This window comes from Trachemys scripta, chromosome 3 (genome assembly GCF_013100865.1).
Source record: "Trachemys scripta elegans isolate TJP31775 chromosome 3, CAS_Tse_1.0, whole genome shotgun sequence".
Classification (NCBI taxonomy): domain Eukaryota; kingdom Metazoa; phylum Chordata; order Testudines; family Emydidae; genus Trachemys; species Trachemys scripta.
In genome coordinates, this window is record NC_048300.1 from 92,426,581 (window position 1) to 92,447,495 (window position 20,915).

At 41.7% G+C, this 20,915-nt stretch overlaps 1 protein-coding gene across 2 annotated transcripts in view; it reads left to right on the forward strand.

Annotated features, from left to right (window-relative positions):
• SYNE1 (spectrin repeat containing nuclear envelope protein 1) overlaps nt 1-20,915 on the forward strand; it is a 475,430-nt gene that overhangs the window by 249,355 nt on the left and 205,160 nt on the right. For both annotated transcript variants that reach the window (XM_034765383.1, XM_034765382.1), the window contains exons 68-75: nt 925-1,095; nt 2,341-2,667; nt 5,808-5,960; nt 7,639-7,806; nt 9,076-9,252; nt 11,220-11,366; nt 18,024-18,149; nt 19,636-19,812. In XM_034765383.1, the coding sequence (XP_034621274.1) occupies nt 925-1,095; nt 2,341-2,667; nt 5,808-5,960; nt 7,639-7,806; nt 9,076-9,252; nt 11,220-11,366; nt 18,024-18,149; nt 19,636-19,812 (1,446 nt within the window). The remainder of the gene's footprint in view (nt 1-924; nt 1,096-2,340; nt 2,668-5,807; nt 5,961-7,638; nt 7,807-9,075; nt 9,253-11,219; nt 11,367-18,023; nt 18,150-19,635; nt 19,813-20,915) is intronic.

The following is a 20,915-nucleotide window of genomic DNA, read 5'->3' on the forward strand; positions in this document are numbered from 1 at the left end:
CAAAAAATCATCACAGGGGATACCGACTGATGCCTCTCTTGGCTGTCCCAGCAGACAAGTTGAGGGTTCAGTGTGCATGGACACTGAATGAATTTTAGAGAAGTGCCTTCATGTTGTCATGGAGGAGGCACATTGGTGAGGCGTTGTGGGAAAACTTGAACTGGCAAGGTCCATTCTGCAGATCACTTCAGATTATGGTACTTTCAATCTGACACCTCTCACAGTCACTAAGGGTACATCTACACTTAAAACGCTGCAGCAGCGGCATAGCTGCACCACTTCAGCGCTTCAGTGAAGATGCTACCTATGCCGACAGGATAGGGTGACCAGACAGTAAGTGTGAAAAATCGGGACGGGGTAGGGGGTAATAGGAGCCTATATAAGAGAGAGCCTGAAATATCGGGACTGTCCCTATAAAATTGGGACATCTGGTCACCCTATGATAGGAGAGCTTCTCTTGTAGGGATAGGTACCCCAGCACCCCAAGAGGCGATAGCTATGTCAGTGGGAGAATTACCCCCATCAACCTAGAACTGTCTACACTGGGGGTTAGGTCAGTTTAACTGTAATTGCTCAGGGTGTGTATGTTTCACCTACGTAATTTCCTAGTGTAAATCAGGCCTAAATTCACTTAAAAATATAAAATAGAATTTTATCACCTGTACCTTCCTGCTTTAGTGCTAAAGTATTACTCCATTTTAACATTGGTGATTGCTATACACACACATTGAGAAGAGAATACAGAAAACCCCCATGAGAACAATTATCTGGTGGCTATGACAGGAATTAATTACAAGTCAATGAACTTAGTAAATTGATTATTCTTTCATAAAATAGTATTTTGTTGCTTTTATTAAACATTCTTTTGTCAAGAAATGCACAATGATACGCATTTCACTTTCTGTTTCCAACATTTGTTTAAAGGAACAAATAAAGTTCCTGGAAGAAGAGATTCGAAGTATGGAGGAGTCAGAATTAGCTTTCTGCACTTACACAGATTGGTATGGAGCCACTAGTCAGAACTTTAAAAATGTGATAACCAAGACTGATGTAGTGGATAAAACAGCCATGGAGAAGAAAATGCAGAAACTGGAGGTATGTACAGTACACCTGAACTTGGGATTTGTTAGTCATTTTTCTTCATGCGTTAAGTCACATACACTAGTCCACATTTAATGGTATACTCACAATTACTCAGAATTCTGATTCCAACAGTCCAGAGTAGTTAGCAGCATAGAGAGCATTGGGTGTAAAATTTGATGTTCTCCTAGTGTGTGGAGTTCGATGACATTGGATGAATAGTTTGGTAACTCTTCATAGTGAAATTCATGGATAATGCCAAATGGTATAATCCCACTCTTCTAATAGAGGGTGTTTATATTTTGATTTAGTTTAAAATAAAAAGAACAGGAGTACTTGTAACTTATTTGTTAATCTCTAAGGTGCCACAAGTACTCCTGTTCTTTTTGAGGATACAGACTAACACGGCTGCTACTCTGAAACCTTTAAAATAAAAGACACCCAAACGATCATGTGATATAAATTTTATTGTAGAAATGGATTGTGGGGAGCAAATCTCTTCCTTTCCTCCCACTGAACTAACCCAGTGGTAAAACTCACACTTTACCTCAGAGTTGTGAATGAATTCCTCTGTCTCCTTGCAATATTTAAACCTACTGTGACAAAGAACAGTTTTCAACTATTCCATATTATCTTGTGCACTTTGTATTTGACAAACTCCGTAAATAAAATTTCCTAGTTCAACTCCTGAAATTTCACCACCACTGGCTGATTTCTATTTTGTGGTTTTAAAACATTGTCTCTTTAAATTAATGAAAGCTTTAATTCCTTTCTGAGATGCACACTGTTTTGTTTTTCCAGCTAGCCCTACTTAATAAGCAGTGGAGAATGAAGAATTATATTTTCTTGTATCTGTTCCACTTAAGCCAGCCTTTGAAATATTGACCTAAGTGATAAAACATATAGTAGTCACACTACATCTACTGTCCACATTCATTGTATTGCAATAAAACAGTACAGTGAATTTGAATTGTTTAGTTATCTGTTTTAAAGTGAATTTCTTGATTTATGAAAAGTGATGAGCTGATAGTCTTGGAGAGAGAAGTCCAGATCCTCACTTGACAATATTGTGTTGAATTACAGCATGAACAGCACAAGTGCAAGCTTCTCCACACTTCCCTGCTCAATCTCTTTGGCCTCAGTAGTTTGAAAAAGACATTGCTACTAGCATCTCTTTGTTTTCCTTTGTTTTAATTTTGATGTCAAAGGGATAAAGACTCCATCTACTTTCTCTGTTAATCTCCATATTTTTCTTTACAGCTTCTTTTGAGTGACATGGATGTAGGCCACAATTTGCTGAAATCTGCCCGTGAGAAAGGTGACCGGGCTATTAAATACATGGAAGGAAATAAAGCTGACCAGTTAAGGAAAGAGATCAGTGATTACATGGAGCAGCTTGAAGAGCTGGCCAGCTCTATCAGGAAGGAGCATATGACCTTAGAGAAGTGTCTCCAGTTGTCAAAGGAATTCTCAGACAAGTACAAGGCACAGACTCAGTGGCTTACAGAGTACCAAGCCATATTGCGCACACAAGTGGAGCCCAAAACTGAATTCTATGAGAAGAAGGCCCAATTATCCAAATACAAGGTAAGAATTGATGCTGTGACTCCATCATATGAATGAAGTTTTGAGCTAGAAGTCCTTGAGGTCCAGTTTTCAGCTGTGGGAGCCTTAATAGATTCCATGCGATCCCTCATCTGGATGCTCAAATCATAAATGTATAGTGTCCATGCCATAATAAGTCTTCCATGTTTGAAGGTTACCCACCTGGGGCCGATTTTTGTTCTCATTTACATAGAATAGAATAAGTATGGAGTAACTCCACTGATAGCAACAGTTATTCTGGGTCTACACTAGTTTAAGTGACAATAGAATTTGACCTGCAGTGTTCTGGAACTTTTCTGTCACTGCTGACATTGCCTCCTTATGCTTTTGGTTTTTTTGCTATATTTAAGTTTGCTATATAATGGAAAATAGGTTGTAGTACTACACCTCTACCAATATAACTCTGTCCTCGGGAGCCAAAAAATCTTACCGCGTTATAGGTGAAACCGCATTATATTGAACTTGCTTTGATCCACCGGAGTGCACAGCCCCGCCCCCCCCGGAGCGCTGCTTTACCGCATTCTATCCGACTTCGTGTTATATCGGGGTAGATGTGTATTTATAGTACAATTTACCACAAAGATCATGAGAATTAACCTGAAAACTGAGGCCCAGATTCAGAGGTGACATAAATGATGGTGTAAATTTTATGGTGGTAACTCATAGAAGTTGTTATAGTTTTAAACACTGTGGGGAATGGAAGGGCAAGGATGTAGCAGTGAAAGCAACTAATAGGAGGGTGAAAAGGAAATCAAGAGACCTCTAATTAGTGCTTTTCTGACTACACAGTGCCACCTCCGTGTGTAAATTACACGTATAACATGTGTAAGTTACACATTTTCCTAATTTAGCTTCCCCTACTTAGCTTCCCCTACTCAGCATCTAAACTACACACTTTCTGTTGCATCTTTCCTTTGTATTCCTAAAGTGCATATGTTTTCAGCTAGCAATAGATGGTAATATAGATAATGTACTGCATACTGTTATTTGTATTGCCTCTGATTTTAACTCTGAATATTGAAGGAATGAGAACTCCTTCTCATCAGTCTACCAGCTTTATAGGTGTAATGACACAATGAATTGAGCCAAATTTTGTTCTTCAATATACTAAAGTCAGTGGGGTTACTCTGGATTTATGCTGATGTAGCTGAAAGCAGAATTTGGCCACGCCACACATTTGGCTAATTTAAAATACCTGTTGATTTATTAAATGGTCTGAAAAATTCCAGCCTGTCTTGGTCTGAGATAAAAGATGCACAATTCAGAACTCTTCTGAGATGCGTTTTTTTTTTTTTTTTTTTTTTTTTTTATAAACTAAACCTGAACCTGAAAGTTCCAGTTCAGCTGACATGGGAGATTGTAGGCTTCATTGCTTTTAATTAATTTTAAAAAACATTTTAATTCTTAATATTTTTATAATAGTTTTAGAGAGACAGGATGGGTGAGGAAATATCTTTTATTGGACCAATGTCTGTTGGTGAGAGACACAAGGTTTTGAGCTTACCCAGAGCCCTTCTTCAGGTCTGGGAAACATACTCAGGGTATGTCTACACTTAAAATGCTACAGTGGAACAGAGAGGGATTCTCCTATCGGTATAGATAATCCATCTCCCTGAGAGGCAAGAGCTAGGTTAATGGAAAAATTCTTCCATCTACCTAGCACTGTCTAAATGAGGACTTAGGTAGGTTTAACAGTGCCGCATTAGGGTGTGGATTTTTCACATCCTTGACAGAGATTGGTTTTACTATTTAATTTTCTACTATTGATCAGTCCATAAAGTAGTGGAACAGATTGTTTATCACAGTAGTTACACATATTTCGAGAGACCATTCCAGGTGAAGTGGCTTGTTAATACCCCTTCAGTCATAGGAAGGGAAGGAAGGGAGAGCGAAAAAAAGGCAGTTGGTGTGGGTTATAGACTGTTATAATGGGCCATAAATCATGTTCAGTCCATGATTTTTAGTGTCTAGCAAAGTTACAAAGTTAAGCTCCCAGGCTCATCTTTTGAAAGTGTTGTACAGTTTTTCTTTGAGAAGAAGGACTAAGAGGTCAGATAAAGAGTGATAGTTTTGTGAAAAATGTTCGCCCACAGGTGATAAGGGTGTTTCTGTCTATTATCATTTTCCTGTGAGTTTATTCGAGAGTGTAATGAATGTGATTTCACCCACATAGTTACTGGGGTATGTCAGGCACTGGATGATGTGCACCACATGCTGTGATAGGTATGACCCATGGATCCTGAATGGTGTGTTGTCGGTGGTTTTTGATCATTGTCGTAGCGGAGAGATGTCTACAGGTTTTGCATCTGTTGTTCTGGCAGGGTCTGAGTATGTTTCCCAGACCTGAGGAAGAGCATTATGTAAGTTCAAAAGTTTCTCACCAAGTTGGTCCAATAAAAGATATTATCTCACCTTATGTCTCTAATATACAACATGGTTACAATAACATTGCAGACAAAAATAGTTTTTTTTTTAACATTTACCATTGTACCAAAATAATAACTCTCCAAAAATAAAAATTGCAACAACAATACCAATCACCCACCTTAGTGTCTTTGTAACACACCCCACAGGGCTGCAGATGTTGCTTGCGAGTCTCAGGCATCACTATGAGTATGAGGAAGCCAATATCTGACAGCACGTGCACACACTGTGATTGTGTCATTTGTTATTTCTAAAAAGGCAGGAATAAGGGGACAGTTGACCAGATCGTGTCCCTTTGTAGAGATTCCCCTTGTATCATCCCATTAAGGGGGTTGGAGTTTATCTCCTGAAAAGGCAGTGAGGTCGATCCCCAAACCTGCAGATTATAGCCATATGCTCAGAGGCACTCTGTCTCTGCACCAGCTCTGGCCTCTAGCACTTGCCCTCTTCCACACACGTGCTCAGTAGCTTATTGTAGCTGCCCCCAGAATTCCTGAGGGGGCTCCAAGGAAAAAATAATACAGCCCTGGGGGCTGGTTGAGGAAGGATGGTGCCACAGAGGTGGCTGCGTCCTCTACTGTATGAGAAGGGGTAGATCCATGATTAGAGGGGACCCTCTGAGCCTGGAATTTAAGGGACGTGATCTTACCATATTCTATTTACAGTATATTTTTTCACTATAATGCTTGCACTTGTAGTCAATACAACAGACGGTGCTGTCCCATGAGCCTTCGATAAAATCAGTGACTGAAAAAGGAGAAGCCCTTCTTGAACTTGTGCATGACGTTACTTTAGGGGACAAAATTCAGAAACTTCAGGCCAATTACCAGGAACTCTGCAATGCGGCAAAGGTAAAAGGAATCAGCAAGGGGGCTGTGGGATCCTTTCATGTCACTAACGTACAATATGAGAAATGTTTTTTCCAGTTTAAAGAGTTGAGGTTTTTTTCCTGTGGGTGGCATTTCATCCCAAGGCAGAGGGCTAGCAGAAGCCCCCTTTATGTGGGGCTTACAAGGTTCATTGAGTCTCATGTGAGCTCTCTGCAGTGAGGTGAATTATTACCTACATAGCGCCGACTCCGTGGGTGCTCTGGGGCTGGAGTACCGATGGGGAAAAGTTAGTGGGTGCTCTGCATCCACCAGCAGCCAAGCTCCCCTCCCTACCCCATCTCACCGCCGCCTCCACGGAGTGCGCTGCATCTCCACTCCTCCGCCTATCTCCCAGCACTTGCCAAACAGCTGTAGCAAGCTCCGGGAGGGAGGGGGGAGGAGCAGGAACGTGGCCTGCTGGGGAAGACGCGGGGCCAAGGCGGGGATTTGGGGAAGGAGTCGGAATAGGGGGCGGAGTTGGGGTGGGGAATTTGGGGAAGGGGTTGGAATGGGGGTGGGAGGGGCGGGGCCAGGGGCAGAGGGGGTTAAGCATCCACTGGCACCAGTAGAAGTCGGTGCCTATGATTACCTACATAAATATTACAAGGAAAGCTCAAATGAGTATTGAGGTACTAGGGGAGAAGTCTCCTCTTGAAACTTACAGCTTAAAGGAGAGTTGTTAAAAGATATCAGTGACCACTCTGAACTTGAAGAATGGGCCAACTCTATCAGGAACGAGCATATGACCTTAGAGAAGTGTCTCCACTTAGCAAAGGAATTCTCAGACAAGAACAAGGCACAGACCTGTGTCTAATCATCTCATTGCATAAAAATAATTTCCTGAGTAAATGACACTTCAAAAGTAAAAATGTCCTTGAATTGCATCACCTTCTACAGTGTTCCTGCCAGAACTCACAAGCTAGGCATGGCTGAGATCACAAAGGAAAATTTAACTAATTAATTAAAATTACTTAAGTAATGAGTATATAATATTTTGAAAATGTAATGCTGATATATTATTCCTAAAGCTCTTAACAGGTGATGCCTCCAACAGTACTAAGCTACAGTAAAACTGTGTAGTGTCCCTTTTAATTGCTATTCCTCCTTCCCATGGCGGACGAAGAGAGAACCAAATTTGTGGATGTCTTTTTGTTTTGTTTTTGTTGTGTGAGTTATAATGATTTTTATTGTGTTAGATTTGTTGTTTGGCAACCTGGATGATTTCAACTCTAGCGTGTATACATAAATTTTAATAGAAAAAATCCACAGTAAAATATATTTTAAAAGGACACCATCAATTTAAAAGTAACATTCTTGTCTGTTACTTGTAATTATAGTAGACAAAATAACGTGTGCGATTATTGAAAGTGACAAGGATTAACTACATTTCAAGTTGTCACCCTTTTAAAAAAAAACTCAATTTTCTTTATCATTAATATTTTTGTACATTTTTTTTTTTTAAATTGGGCCCAACCCATACTGATGCAAGAAGTTCTTCTGATGTGTTCATTGTGGTCTAGCCATATAAGCACTACTCCTATGAAATAAATATTTTGCAGGATCAGTCTCTTAGTAACTTTTCAGGTTTCAAAGCAACTTTTGACGTACTTTCTCTTTAAAGTGTCTCTAAAATTGTATTTTGGTTTATATGATCCCACAGGCACATGCTGAAAGCTTGGAGGTGAAAGTAAAAGAGCATGAAGATTATAACAGTGACTTACAAGAAGTGGAAAAGTGGTTGTTACAGATGTCCAGCAGGCTGGTCACTCCTGACCTTATGGAGAGCAGCAGTGTAGAAATAATAACTCAGCAACTAGCCAACCACAAGGTAGGTCTTTGTGCTTGAACACAAGTAATTTACTCAGTAAAAATAAATATTACTCCAGCAATTCCCCATCTCAGTTCTGAAGCTGTAACTTTTTTATCCTCCTTTTCTGTACTTACTTGAATATCTGTAACATTGACTGGGTTAACAAGAATAACTTGATGCACTCACTGTCTACATCCAGATCAGTGTGTTTCTGATTCATGTCACCTTCAGTGAGCAGCAGTGACAACATGTGAAGGTTATGTATATGTGTCTGAATTTTGTATTAGAGTTTCTCTTGCATGCTGAGAAGAAATAGACCACAAGAGGCAGAGTAGGGCCCTCCTACCCCTGGGACACTACTGATTCCTGACTCTTGGGAGGACAAAAACCTCCTAGTTTTTAGAAGAGTTTATATTCTAATTCTCTTTTGTTATTAGGTTCTAAAATACCCTCAAATACTCTCATGGAAGGCATAATTATTGCTAGCAACCCACAGCTGTGGTTAGTACACACTGACGTTAAAGATTAGTCAAAATCCTTACCTCAAAATGCCTTCAAACTATGGGCCAGATAGTGATGTCCTAACTTACTTTTTGGTTAGTATGTTACTCCTTAAGTCGTTTCATTGTGTGAAATCTTTGTTCCCTTGAAGTCAATGGCATAATTCTTATTTACATCAATGGGGCCAGGATTTCATCCATTGTTCTTAATGGGACCACTTTTGGATCAATTACTGTCAACATCAAAATCTGACCTTAATATTAGATTTGACTTGGAAAAAGGGGTGATAAGCAGCAACAGAGAGGGACTGTTGACAAGAAAAAATGAAAGTTCCTCAATTTAGGACAAAGCACATCATGACATGCATCTGACGAATTTGTGGCATTCACCCACAAAAGCTCATGCTCCAATACATCTGTTAGAGAGTCCTGTGGCACCTTTAAGACTGTTGCTTTTTACAGATCCAGACTAACATGGCTACCCCTCTGATACTTCACATCATGTTGGTTCATTTAAGATGTTTGTAATATGTCTAGAGGATACCTATGTATGTGAATTTGCTGGATTCTGTTGATTAAGTGACAGCCTAGGATCTCTTGGGTGACAAAAGGCTTTAAGACCGATTGTACGGTCCAATAGCTGGAACATACGTTTTCTGATTAAATCTAATGACGAATACAATTAAGAAAAATATTCAAGCATATAATGAATTACTTTAAGAAGTCATCACTCAGAAGCGGTTTGACTATCAAAGTATTTCTTTATGGGTTCTTTAACTTTTTTTAGGCAATGATGGAAGAGATTGCAGGATTTGAAGACCATTTGAACAGCCTTAAAAATAAAGGTGACTATTTGATCAATCAATGTGCAGAACATCTTCAAGCAAAATTTAGGCAAAACACACAAACCCATCTACAGGGGACAAGAGACAGTTATTCAGCCATTTGTAGCACAGCTCAGAGAGTAAGTCTTTTTTTTTTTTCAACAATGTATATCAGATATAACTATAAACAACATGCTGGTTATGTACAGTATTGTAATAATTCTGTGCCGGATGAGAATAATGTATTAGAATTTCTGTAATAATTTGATGTTTCATGAAATTGTGTAAAAACTGACTCTACAGGTTACTAATGTAACTGTGCCACCATTCCTTATGCTAGAGATAAATTGATTAAAGTGGCCATTTTTTTTTTGCCATAATTTCTTCTCCACATAACCCCGGATTGACTTAAAATCCCTATTTACAAGGGTATACAAATTTATTAATATAAAATCAGGGAAACATGGTCTCCATCCAGAAAGGGACTGAGTTTTTTTTTTTTCTTTTTAATCAAATTTTAGAAAAAGCGTTTGACTATATTTATTTTTAAAGCATAAAGGTTAAGTTTGGCTAAATAAATAAAATCCACGTGTGTAGCTCCATGCAGTACATAATAAAAGGTGTTAAAAAGTACCTGAGGTCAAAGTTTTATTGAAGTTTATTTGTTTTGAGCAAGCTTAGGTTTAGATTCAGTCATACAGACCCAGATTCTGCAAACACTTGCCCACTTGCTTCACTTTACGCAGTATGAGTTATCCCACTGAAGTCAATGGAATTGTTCATAGTGTGTAAAGTGAAACATGTTGGTAATTCTTCACAGGATCGGGGCAGTAGTGAAGTCTGTTTCAACTCTTTAGAGTGAATTCACCCCTCTGAAGACAACCCTGTGTGGGGTCACCTTCATTGGGGTGAACTTCATTCTTAGTGCCAGCATTTTGGGAACATCCAGCACTAGCAACTGATGATGTGCTAGGAAATTCTATCTTCCCTGGCACAATAGAGGAGTCTTAACTGGGCCATCCTGTTGATCCAGTTAGCAGAAATGGCCATTTTCTTTAAAAAGGGGTGTGTGTATGCAGAAAAGTTGTCATAAAATGAAAATTAATGAATAAAGATACAAAAACAACCTAATAATCACTTCATTCCATCTCTGGTTTTTTCCCTCCTGAAATCTCTGGGCTACACGGTATCTGTTTCCTCCTCAAGTGTCCAAGGCACGGTGAGAGCATGAGGAGCTTTCCTCCCTCTTACACCCCTGACTGCACGGGACGAGACACCACTGCAGGGTTTGCTCTCACAAGACTCTACAGTGTTAGGGCTGCCAGTCTCCACAGGCAGTAGAACCATGGTCCTGCCTCTCTGTATGTGCCAGCAGATCTGACCAATCATAAAAAGGATTGTGCAATACATTCCATACGTCGATTTAACTAACTATGGCCTGGTAGGTTGCTCCAGAAAGCATAATGCCCCCCAGACCTCTGCATTGTCCCCACACACATAGATGGAGTTGTATCTACAAGGCATAACCAAGCCTTTATTTGAAAATGTCTCTATTAAAAGTCCAGAGCTTAAATTTTCAACACATAATTAAACATCACCGTACAAATTGACACTAGCCAAATGCTTTCCCATTAAGAAAAATGAATATTAACATGCCAAATAAGCAACAGTCATCGCCATTCAGAGTTATTAACCTAAACTCCCTGAAAAGTATGTGAAATTGCCTCATCCTATTCAATTAAGATATATTACATTGAAAAAATAAATATTTCTAGAATGTGATGAAGTTGAAGTAGAGAAACAGGATATTATGGATATTATAATAGACTGATTTAGAGTTTTTTAAAGCATCTGAAGTATGAATAAGATTAACGAATTTAACATGCACTAGGGAACTTCTAGTGCATGCCAGCAAGCTCCACCATGGGCCAGTTAGTGCACCATGGTTCAGACTAAGGCACCGGGTAGACAAGCCCTTAGTTTCTTTTGAAAATTTTACCTAATGTCTGAAAAATACAGCTTGGTTGGAGTTTGAGAGACCAGTATTTTATATTATCTTCAGTTTTTTATATCCGAGTCAGAAGTGTCAATGACCTTTTTATTCTAGGTGTACCAGAGTTTGGAACATGAACTCCAGAAGCATGTTAACCATCAGGATACTCTACAACAGTGTCAGGCTTGGCTCTCTACAGTTCAGCCAGAGTTAAAACCAAGCATGTGGCCACCTTTCAGCCTGGCAGATGCAGTTAAGCAGGTAAAAGTTGTGCACATGAGCGACATTTTGAGCAAACTGGGTTTATACACTCAATTACCCTTTTTGGTATGAATCCAAGTAAGTGCTTAATATAGCAGAAAACTGCCTCTGTGGCTCTTCACTCATGGAAACTTCAGAGCCTCACTGGCTACTCCCAGTTCCAAGTGTTAATTGTTCATGCACTAGGGGCAGCATAATGCAGTTTTAGGCACCATGCACCTACTCCATTCAAAGGGTATGTCTGCACTACGAAATTAGGTCAAATTTATAGAAGCCAGTTTTATAGATATCGGTTTTATACAGTCGATTGTGTGTCCCCCCCCCCCACATAAAATGCTCTAAGTGCATTAAGTCGGCGGACCGCGTCCACAGTACCGAGGCTAGCGTCTACTTCCGGAGCGTTGCACTGTGGGTAGCTATCCCAGTTCCCGCAGTCTCCACCGCCCATTGGAATTCTGGGTTGAGATCCCAATGCCTGATCATACAAAACAATGTCGCGGGGGGTTCTGGGTACATGTTGTCAGGCCCCTCCCCCTCTGTGAGAGCAATGGCAGACAATTGATTTGCGCCTTTTTACCTGGGTTACCTGTGCAGAGAACATACCACGGCAAGCATGGAGCCCGCTCAGTTCAGCTCAGCTCACCATCACCATATGTCATCTGGGTGCCGGCAGACATGGTACTGCATTGCTACACAGCAGCAGCTAATTGCCTTTTGGCAGTGGATGGTGCATTATGACTGGTATCCGTCATCGTCATACTCCTCAGTGAGTTCAATCAGAGGCACCCGGGAAAGTTCTTCAGCAGATTTCTCTAAGAAATACTGCACCAAACTTTCCACTCTGGGCATCTGATTCTTGACTATGATGGCTATTAGTCGTAGTACATCATTTTCTTCCAAGCACCCAGAAGATGACGATGGCTATCAGTCATGCTGCACCATCTGCTGCCAGCTTAAGATCTAAAAAATAGATGGACCAGATTTGTTCTGTATTCATTTGCTTTCCCCTCCCTCCGTGAAATCAACGGCTTGCTAAACCCAGGGTTTTGAGTTCAATCTTTGGGGCGGCCATTCTGTGTGACAGTTGTTTGTGTTTCTCCCTGATGCACAGCCACCTTTGTTGATTTTAATTCCCTGTACCTATACGCCATGTCGTCAGTCGCCCCTCCCTCCCTCCGTCAGACACTAGTTTCACGTCTTTTTTCAGACCAGCCGCCATAGCACTGGGATCATGGAGCCCGCTCAGAGCTCCGCAGCAATTATGAGCACTATGAACACCACGCGCATTGTCCTGGAGTATATGAAGAGCCAGGACATGCCAAAGCAAAACCAGGACCAGCCGAGGAGGCGATTGCAATGTGGCGACGAGAGTGATGAAGAAATTGACATGGACATAGACCTCTCACAAAATACAGGCCCCAGCAATGTGCAAATCATGGTGTTACTGGGGCAGGTTCATGGCGTGGAACGCCGATTCTGGGCCTGGGAAACAAGCACAGACTGGTGGGACTGCATCGTGTTGCAGGTGTGGGACGATTCCCAGTGGCTGCGAAACTTTCGCATGCATAAGGGCACTTTCATGGAACTTTGACTTGCTTTCCCCTGCCCTGAAGTGCCAGAATACCAGGATGAGAGCAGCCCTCACAGTTGAGAAGGAAGTGGCGATAGCCCTGTGGAAGCTTGCAATGCCAGACAGCTACTGGTCAGTCGGGAATCAATTTGGAGTGGGCAAATCTACTGTGGGGACTGCTGTGATCCAAATTGCCAGGGCAATTAAAGACCTGGCGATATCAAGGGCAGTGACTCTGGGAAACGTGCAGGTCATAGTGGATGGCTTTGCTGCAAGGGGATTCCCAAACTGTGGTGGGGTGATAGACGGAACCCATATCCCTATCTTGGTACTGGAGCACCAAGCCACCGAATACATAAACCGCAAGGGGTACTTTTCAATGCTGCTGAAAGCCCTGATGGATCACAAGGGATGTTTCACCAACATCAACGTGGGATGGCCGGGAAAGGTACATGATGCTCGCGTCTTCAGGCACTCTGGTCCGTTTTGAAAGCTGGAGGAAGGGACTTTCTTCCTGGACCAGAAAATAACCGTTGGGGATGTTGAAATGCCTATCGTGATCCTTGGGGACCCAGCCTATCCCTTAATGCCATGGCTCATGAAGCCGTACACAGGCAGCCTGGACAGTAGTCAGGACCTGTTCAACTATAGGCTGAGCAAGTGCCGAATGGTGGTGGAATGTGCACTTGGACGTTTAAAAGCACGCTGGCGCAGCTTACTGACTCGGATAGACCTCCGCGAAACCAATATCCCCATTGTTGTTGCTGCTTCCTGTGTGCTCCACAATATCTGTGAGAGTAAGGGGGAGACATTTATGGCGGGTGGGAGCTTGAGGCAAATCACCTGGCCACTGATTACGCGCAGCCAGACACCAGGGCGGTTAGAGTACAGCAGGGCACGGTGCGCATCAGAGAAGCTTTGAAAACCAGTTTTGTGACTGGCCAGACTATGGTGTGAAACTTCTGTTTTGTTTCTCCTTGATGAACCCTCCACGCGCCGCCCTCCCTCCCCCCCCCGGTTCACTCTACTTCCCTGTAAACCAACCACCCCACCCTGCCTTCCCCACTTCAAGCACCGCTTGCAGAGGAAATAGTCATTGTTACTTCTCATTCATGCATTCTTTATTAATTCATCACACAACTAGGGGGATAATTGCCAAGCTAGCCTGGGATGGGTAGCGGAGGAGGGAAGGAAAAGGACACACTGCAGTTTAAAACTTTAAAACTTATTGAAGGCCAGCCTTCCGATGCTTAGGCAATCATCTGGGGTGGAGTGACTGGGTGGCTGGAGGCCCTCCCACCATGTTCTTGGGCGTCTGGGTGAGGAGGCTAAGGAACTTGGGGAGGAGGGCTGTTGGTTACACAGGGGCTGTAGCGGCAGTCTCTGCTCCTCCTGCCTTTCCTGCAGCTCAACCATACGCTGGAGCATATCAGTTTGATGCTCTAGCAGCTGGAGCATCGACTCTTGCCTTCGGTCTGCAAGCTGCCGCCACCTATCATCTTCAGCCCGCCACTTGCTCTGTTCATCCCGCGATTCAGCCCACCACCTCTCCTCTCGTTCATATTGTGCTTTTTTGCATTCTGACATTGAGTGCCTCCACGCATTCTGCTGTGCTCTCAGCGTGGGAGGACATCTGGAGCTCCGTGAACATATCATCCTGAGTCCGCCATTTTCTCTTTCTAATCTTCGCTAGCTTCTGCGAAGGAGAAACATTTGCAGCTGGTGGTGGAGAAGAGAGAGGTGGTTAAAAAAAGATGCATTTTAGAGAGCAATGGGTACACCTTCACATTAAATTTTGCTGTTCACATTACACAGCACATGTCCTTTTGTTACAAGGTCGCATTTTTCCTCTTATATTGAGGGCCTGCCAGTTTGGTGTGAGAGATCACTCACGCGGTGCCAGACAACAGAATTCGGCTTGCAGACAGGCATGGTAAACCACAGTCTTGGCTTTTTTAACCTTCATAACATCTGGGAATGGTTTCAAACAGCAGCGCCCTCATTTCCCATACCAAGGACTCATTGGGTTGGCCATTTAAAATGGGTTTGCAGTGTAAAAGTAGGGGCTGAGATTTCCGGGTTAACATGCAGCACAAACCCAACTACACCCCCCCCCACACACACACACCCAATTCTCTGGGATGATTACTTCACCCCTCCCGCCCACCGCATGGCTAACAGCGGGGAACATTTCTGTTCAGCCGAGCACGAATGGGCACTTCTGAATGTCCCCTTAATAAAATCACCCCATTTCAACCAGGTGACCATGAATGATATTGCTCTCCTGAGGATAACAAAGGGAGATAAGGAATGGATGTTGTCTGCATGCCAGCAAACACCGGGACCATACGCTGCCATGCTTTGTTAGGCAATGATTCTAGACTACGTGCTACTAGCCTGGCGTGGTAAAGTGTCCTACCATGGCGGACGGGATAAGGCAGCCCTCCCCAGAAACCTTTTGCAAAGGCTTTGGGAGTACATGGAGAGCTTTCTGGAGATGTCCCTGGAGGATTTCCGCTCCATCCCCATACACGTTAACAGACTTTTCCAGTAGCTGTACTGGCCGCGATTGCCAGGGCAAATTAATCATTAAACACGCTTGCTTTTAAACCATGTGTAATATTTACAAAGGTACACTCACCAGAGGTCCCTTGTGTGCCCTCTGGATCTGGGAGCACGCCTTGGGTGAGTTCGGGGGTTACTGGTTCCAGGTCCAGGGTGATAAACATATCCTGGCTGTTGGGGAAACCGGTTTCTCCGCTTCCTTGCTGTGAGCTATCTTCATTGTCTTCATCATCATCATCTTCCGTGTACCCCAAACCCGCTTTTCTGTTGCGTGTTTCTCCATTGATGGAGTCAAAGCACACGGTTGGGTAGTGGTGGCTGCACCCCCTAGAATGGCATGCATCTCCGCGTAGAAGCGGCATGTTTGCGGCTCTGCCCCAGACCTTCCGTTGGCCTCTCTGGCTTTGAGGTAGGCTTGCCTTAGCTCCTTAATTTTCACGCGGCACTGCTGTGCGTCCCTGTTATGGCCTCTATCCTTCATGGCCTTTGAGACTTTTTCTAATATTTTGCCATTTCGTTTACTGCTACGTAGTTCAGCTAGCACTGATTCGTCTCCTCATATGGCGAGCAGATCCCGTACCTCCTGTTCTGTCCATGCTGGAGTTCTTTTGCGATCCTGGGACTCCATCATGGTTACCTGTGCTGATGAGCTCTGCGTGGTCACCTGTGCTCTCCGTGCTGGGCAAACAGGAAAAGAAATTCAAAAGTTCGCGGGGCTTTTCCTGTCTACCTGGTCAGTGCATCTGAGTTGAGAGTGCTGTCCAGAGTGGTCACAATGAAGCACTGTGGGATAGCTCCCAGAGGCCAATAACGTCGAATTCCGTCCACACTACCCCAAATCCGACCCGCAAAGGCAGATTTTAGCGCTAATCCCCTCGTCGGAGTGGAGTAAAGAAACCGGTTTAAAGGGCCCTTTAAGTCAAAAAAAAGGGCTTTGTTGTGTGGACATGTCCAGGCTTAATTCGATTTAACGCTGCTAAAGTCGATCTAAACTCGTAGTGTAGACCAGGCCTAAGACTGTGACTCTTGCTAGCCCAGCATCAATAATGAAAATAAGATATTTGAACATTAAAGTTGAGCAACTCAATAAACATGCTCAGATTTCATTGAAGAGCTTTACACTGAGGTTCCCTGTCTGCCTAGCCATCCATCTGTCTGTCTATGTTCTTGTTCCAGCCCCATTACAATGGTGTCATTGGCACACAGTGGTGTCATGGGAAAATTTTTAAAAGATTTCAGCCTGAGGTTATTGGGTTGTCCCTGGCTGACCGCTTTCTTGTGGAGTTCTGCCAGGGAAAAGAAGCAAGGAGATATGTAGGCTTCCCAGAACCTCACACAGAAGTATGGGACTTGGAAAAATGCATCCCATCCACATTCTCCAATGGAAACCAAACAATAGAGGGTGGCAGACACTCTCCTTTTCATGGCACATCAGCACTTGGAAGTTGGTAGAGAAGATCTGTCCCCAGATGCTTCCAGGATTTTTTAATTTTATTTTGAAGTGCACAAGGCTAAGTTCAAAGCTGATCAATTCCTCTACTCACAGCTGCACAGGGAAGTTCTCCCAGATCCTAGACAAACAAAAATAATGCTGGCTGTTGCATAGGAATACTGACTGTCCCAACCATCAAGACTAGAAGACCTTGGTAGCAGTGGTGATAATGATGATATAAATGACAAGACAGGTAGACAGTGGAGTGCAGAAACTGGGGAGCTCCCATATGAATTTCCGTATCTCCAGACAGCTACATGCTTTGCAGCCATCACACTGGCGTTGTGGCAGGGTGGCCTCCATAGTCATCCCACCATTCTCTATGGTGGGGCTAGTTATGGGAGACGGCTTTTCTATAGTATACAGTTTCCTTGTCAGCCACACATGACTTTAGTAGGTAAGTTAGTGCAGTGCTTGTCAACATTAATGTAACCCTTTCCTGTCTGAGGGGGAACCTTCTTCAAGGGGCATCCCATGGACAGTAGCTAGAGGGAGAGCCCCTTACCCTGTCAGAGTTGTGCTGCCATGGAGGCAAAGGAGGTTTGGGAGGGCTCTGAAGGGAATGTGGAGAAACCAGCCCTCTGCACAGATCATCTTGAATCCCCCCAGAATCTATTCAGATCTTGGAGAATTCATAGGTCTAGACAGCCACCCTTCTCAACTCAACAGTGGAGCAAATCCTGTTTCCTTTTCCACTGAGGAAATGATCTAGATGAAACTCTGCCTGTTTAAACATGCAGAACATCCAGTTCTTTATAAGGGAATAATCCATATAGGAGACAGCATGTCCCTCAGTGCTTTGATCTTAAAAAAATAAACAAGATATAGTCCACATTCTTTAGCATTGTGAGCAATATATTTCACATACGCTTATTTGTAAATAGTCCAGGTAATTTGTGGTTAAGACAAAATCGCCTTCTCTGAAGTGCTGGTCTCTTACATTTACTATCCATCTGAAAATGATGACAAATGAAACTTTTAATGCAATGTGATGAGTTCCAGAATATATGTGAGGATTGTCTTCCTTCAGGTTAAACATTTCCGAGCTCTGCAGGAACAGGCAAGCACATACTTGGATCTCTTGTGCTCTATGTGTGATTTGTCAGACACCAGAGTGAAGAATACAGCAACAGACATTCAGCAAACAAAGCAAACGGTAGGAGATAAACCACAGCAGCCAACCTCTAATCCTCCTTAGAGTGTTAATTGTCTTGATCTATCCTCTTATACAAGGTTCATATTAGGTAATGGTTTAAAGAAACATCTTCTGTACTTACTTCTTAACTTTCTCACTGAAGAAATTTTACTTTTTTTTAAAATTATACTTTCATGTTGCCATCCTGCTATGCAACACCAGCATCTTAGAGTAAGGTTGCTGGAGTGGGGATATTCAGGAACAGTGCTTCAGGGCAGCAGTATATAGTATATATTATGGCTGTGTGAAAAAGAAGAACTGGGCCAATGTATTACTGTTTTCAGTTGCACAAACATGACTTCGGCTATTTTCTAATTCATAAGTTTACATTTTCCTAAACGCTAAGCAACACTAGGCTGATTTTCCTGTTTATCACTAAAATTGGTATACCATAAAATCTTCTACAATGGTACTTTTAATTTTTAAATAAAATATACTTTTACGTGTGGACGTGTAGAAATATACTATATCAGAGTTTTAACTTAAAAATATATACACCTAAGTTATCCACGAAGAATCATCATTTACATTCTTCCATAAAAACATCTCACTGCAGTATACGCTTTACCAGGAGAAATCACATTCTGATAACATTTAAAATTCACTCCATTGAGTGTAACAGTCTAATGCATACAGTAACCAAATTCCATATTAGAGAAGCAAGTTAAAATCCAAGCAACCCATAAACTACAGTCTGCAGATATATACAGAATAGATAAAAGGTGCTTCAAGTCTTAGCGATGGGAATGGCTTGTTAAATAACAAGCAGGAGGAAAAAAAACATAAGTAGGATAGCACCAAGACATTTTAAGCCTTTTGAGAACCTGTCTTAAAGGCATCTCACTGTTGCATTGGAAGCAAGTGACACTGTTAATATGGGTTTAACATGACTGATGGACTCAGATTTGGTAAGCATTCTCCTTGCTGAATTCTGGGAATTCTCCTAAAAGACACACAAGCAAAAGAACTGTGTTAGGCAAATTAGAATGAAACACACAAATTGAATTAAGTTTTCACTAAGTCGGTGAGAGGGTGTTTATATATATGTCACCATCTGGCATGATTCATGAAGTGCAAGCAGGAGAGTAAAGCGACTTTAATTGTATAGTTGATTTGAGCTTTTAAAGAAATCATTGAGCCCTGAATTATCTCTAAATAATTGTTAGATTCTTTTTCTTTTTTAAGCCTCTTTCATGATTGAATCATAATAAATTTCTTTTGTATTAGCTTTCCTAGTAATTTCTTGTTGCTTTCCTCTGACACTATCTTTTTTATGACTTTCCAAGGTTAAGGCTTTTTTTGGACAGTAATGCCGTCTACAAGCTCCACTTAGTCCCCTCAAGAATCTACTCCTCAAATCTGTTCTTTGCGCAGTTCTACTGTACATGTCACACAGCACATGAATAATTACATTAAAATATCCCCATCACTATTCTTTTTTTTGTAGATTGAGCAGCAGATAATGCACTCACAGTACCTGGCTCAGGGTTGGGAAGAGATAAAACAAATGAAGGCTGAGCTTTGGATATATTTCCAGGATGCAGACCACCAACTACAGAATATGAAGAGGAGATGGGCAGAACTGGAACTAAACGTTGCCCAGAACATGGTTTTGCAGGTTAAGGTAAGGAGTCATTGTGTTCTAAAAGCAAAGAAAGGAGGAAATGTATCCAACAATTCATTTTATTATAGAACTTGCTATATCCCCTGCGTAGATGCATTAATTCTGTAACAACCGTGCAAGGAAGGATGAGAGGGGACTGTTTTTGCTTATTTTGGTGCTACAGAGAGCTAAAGCAAAAAGGGAAATACTTTAATACTTCCCTATGGTTTTAGAGCAAACAGTCAAATCTTTACTGTGCTAGGTTCCCTTTGCTTTCAGGAGGCTAATTGCCTATTGCATTTGGTCTGAAGTTAAAAATCTGTGACATACTATGAAAACTAACTAAATAACGTAACTATTTCTAAAGCAGTCTAGGGTTGTTGATTAATTGCAGTTAACTCACGTGATTAAGTAAAAAAAAAAATTAATTGTGATAAAAAAATTGCTATTAATCGCAGTTTTAATCGCACTGTTAAACAATAGAATACCAATTGAAATTTATCAAATATTTTGGATGTTTTTCTACATTTTCAAATATTTTATTTCAATTTACAACACAGAATACAAAGTGTACAGTGCTCACTTTATATTATTTTATTACAAATATTTGCACTGTAAAAATAACAAAAGAAATAGTAGTTTTCAATTCAGCTCATACAAATACCGTAGTGTGATCTCTATTGTGAAAGTGCAACTTACAAATGCAGATTTGTTACATAACTGCACTCAAAAACAAAACAATGTAAAACTTTTTAGTGCCTATAAGTCCACTCAGTCCTACTTCTTGTTCAGCCAATCACTCAGATAAACCAGTTTGTTTACATTTACGGGAGATACTGCTTCCTGCTTCTTGTTTACAATGTTGCCAGAAAGTGAGAGCAGGTATTTGCATGGCACTGTTGTAGCCACCATTGCAAGGTATTTATGTGCCAGACACACAAAACATTCCTATACGCCTTCATGCTTTGGCCACCATTCTAGAGGACATGCTTCCATGGCGATGATGCTCGTTAAAAAAATAATGCATTAATTAAATTTATGACTGAACTCCTTGGGAAAAAATTGAATGTCTCCTTATCTGCATTTTGCCATATATTTCATGTTATAGCAGTCTCAGATGATGA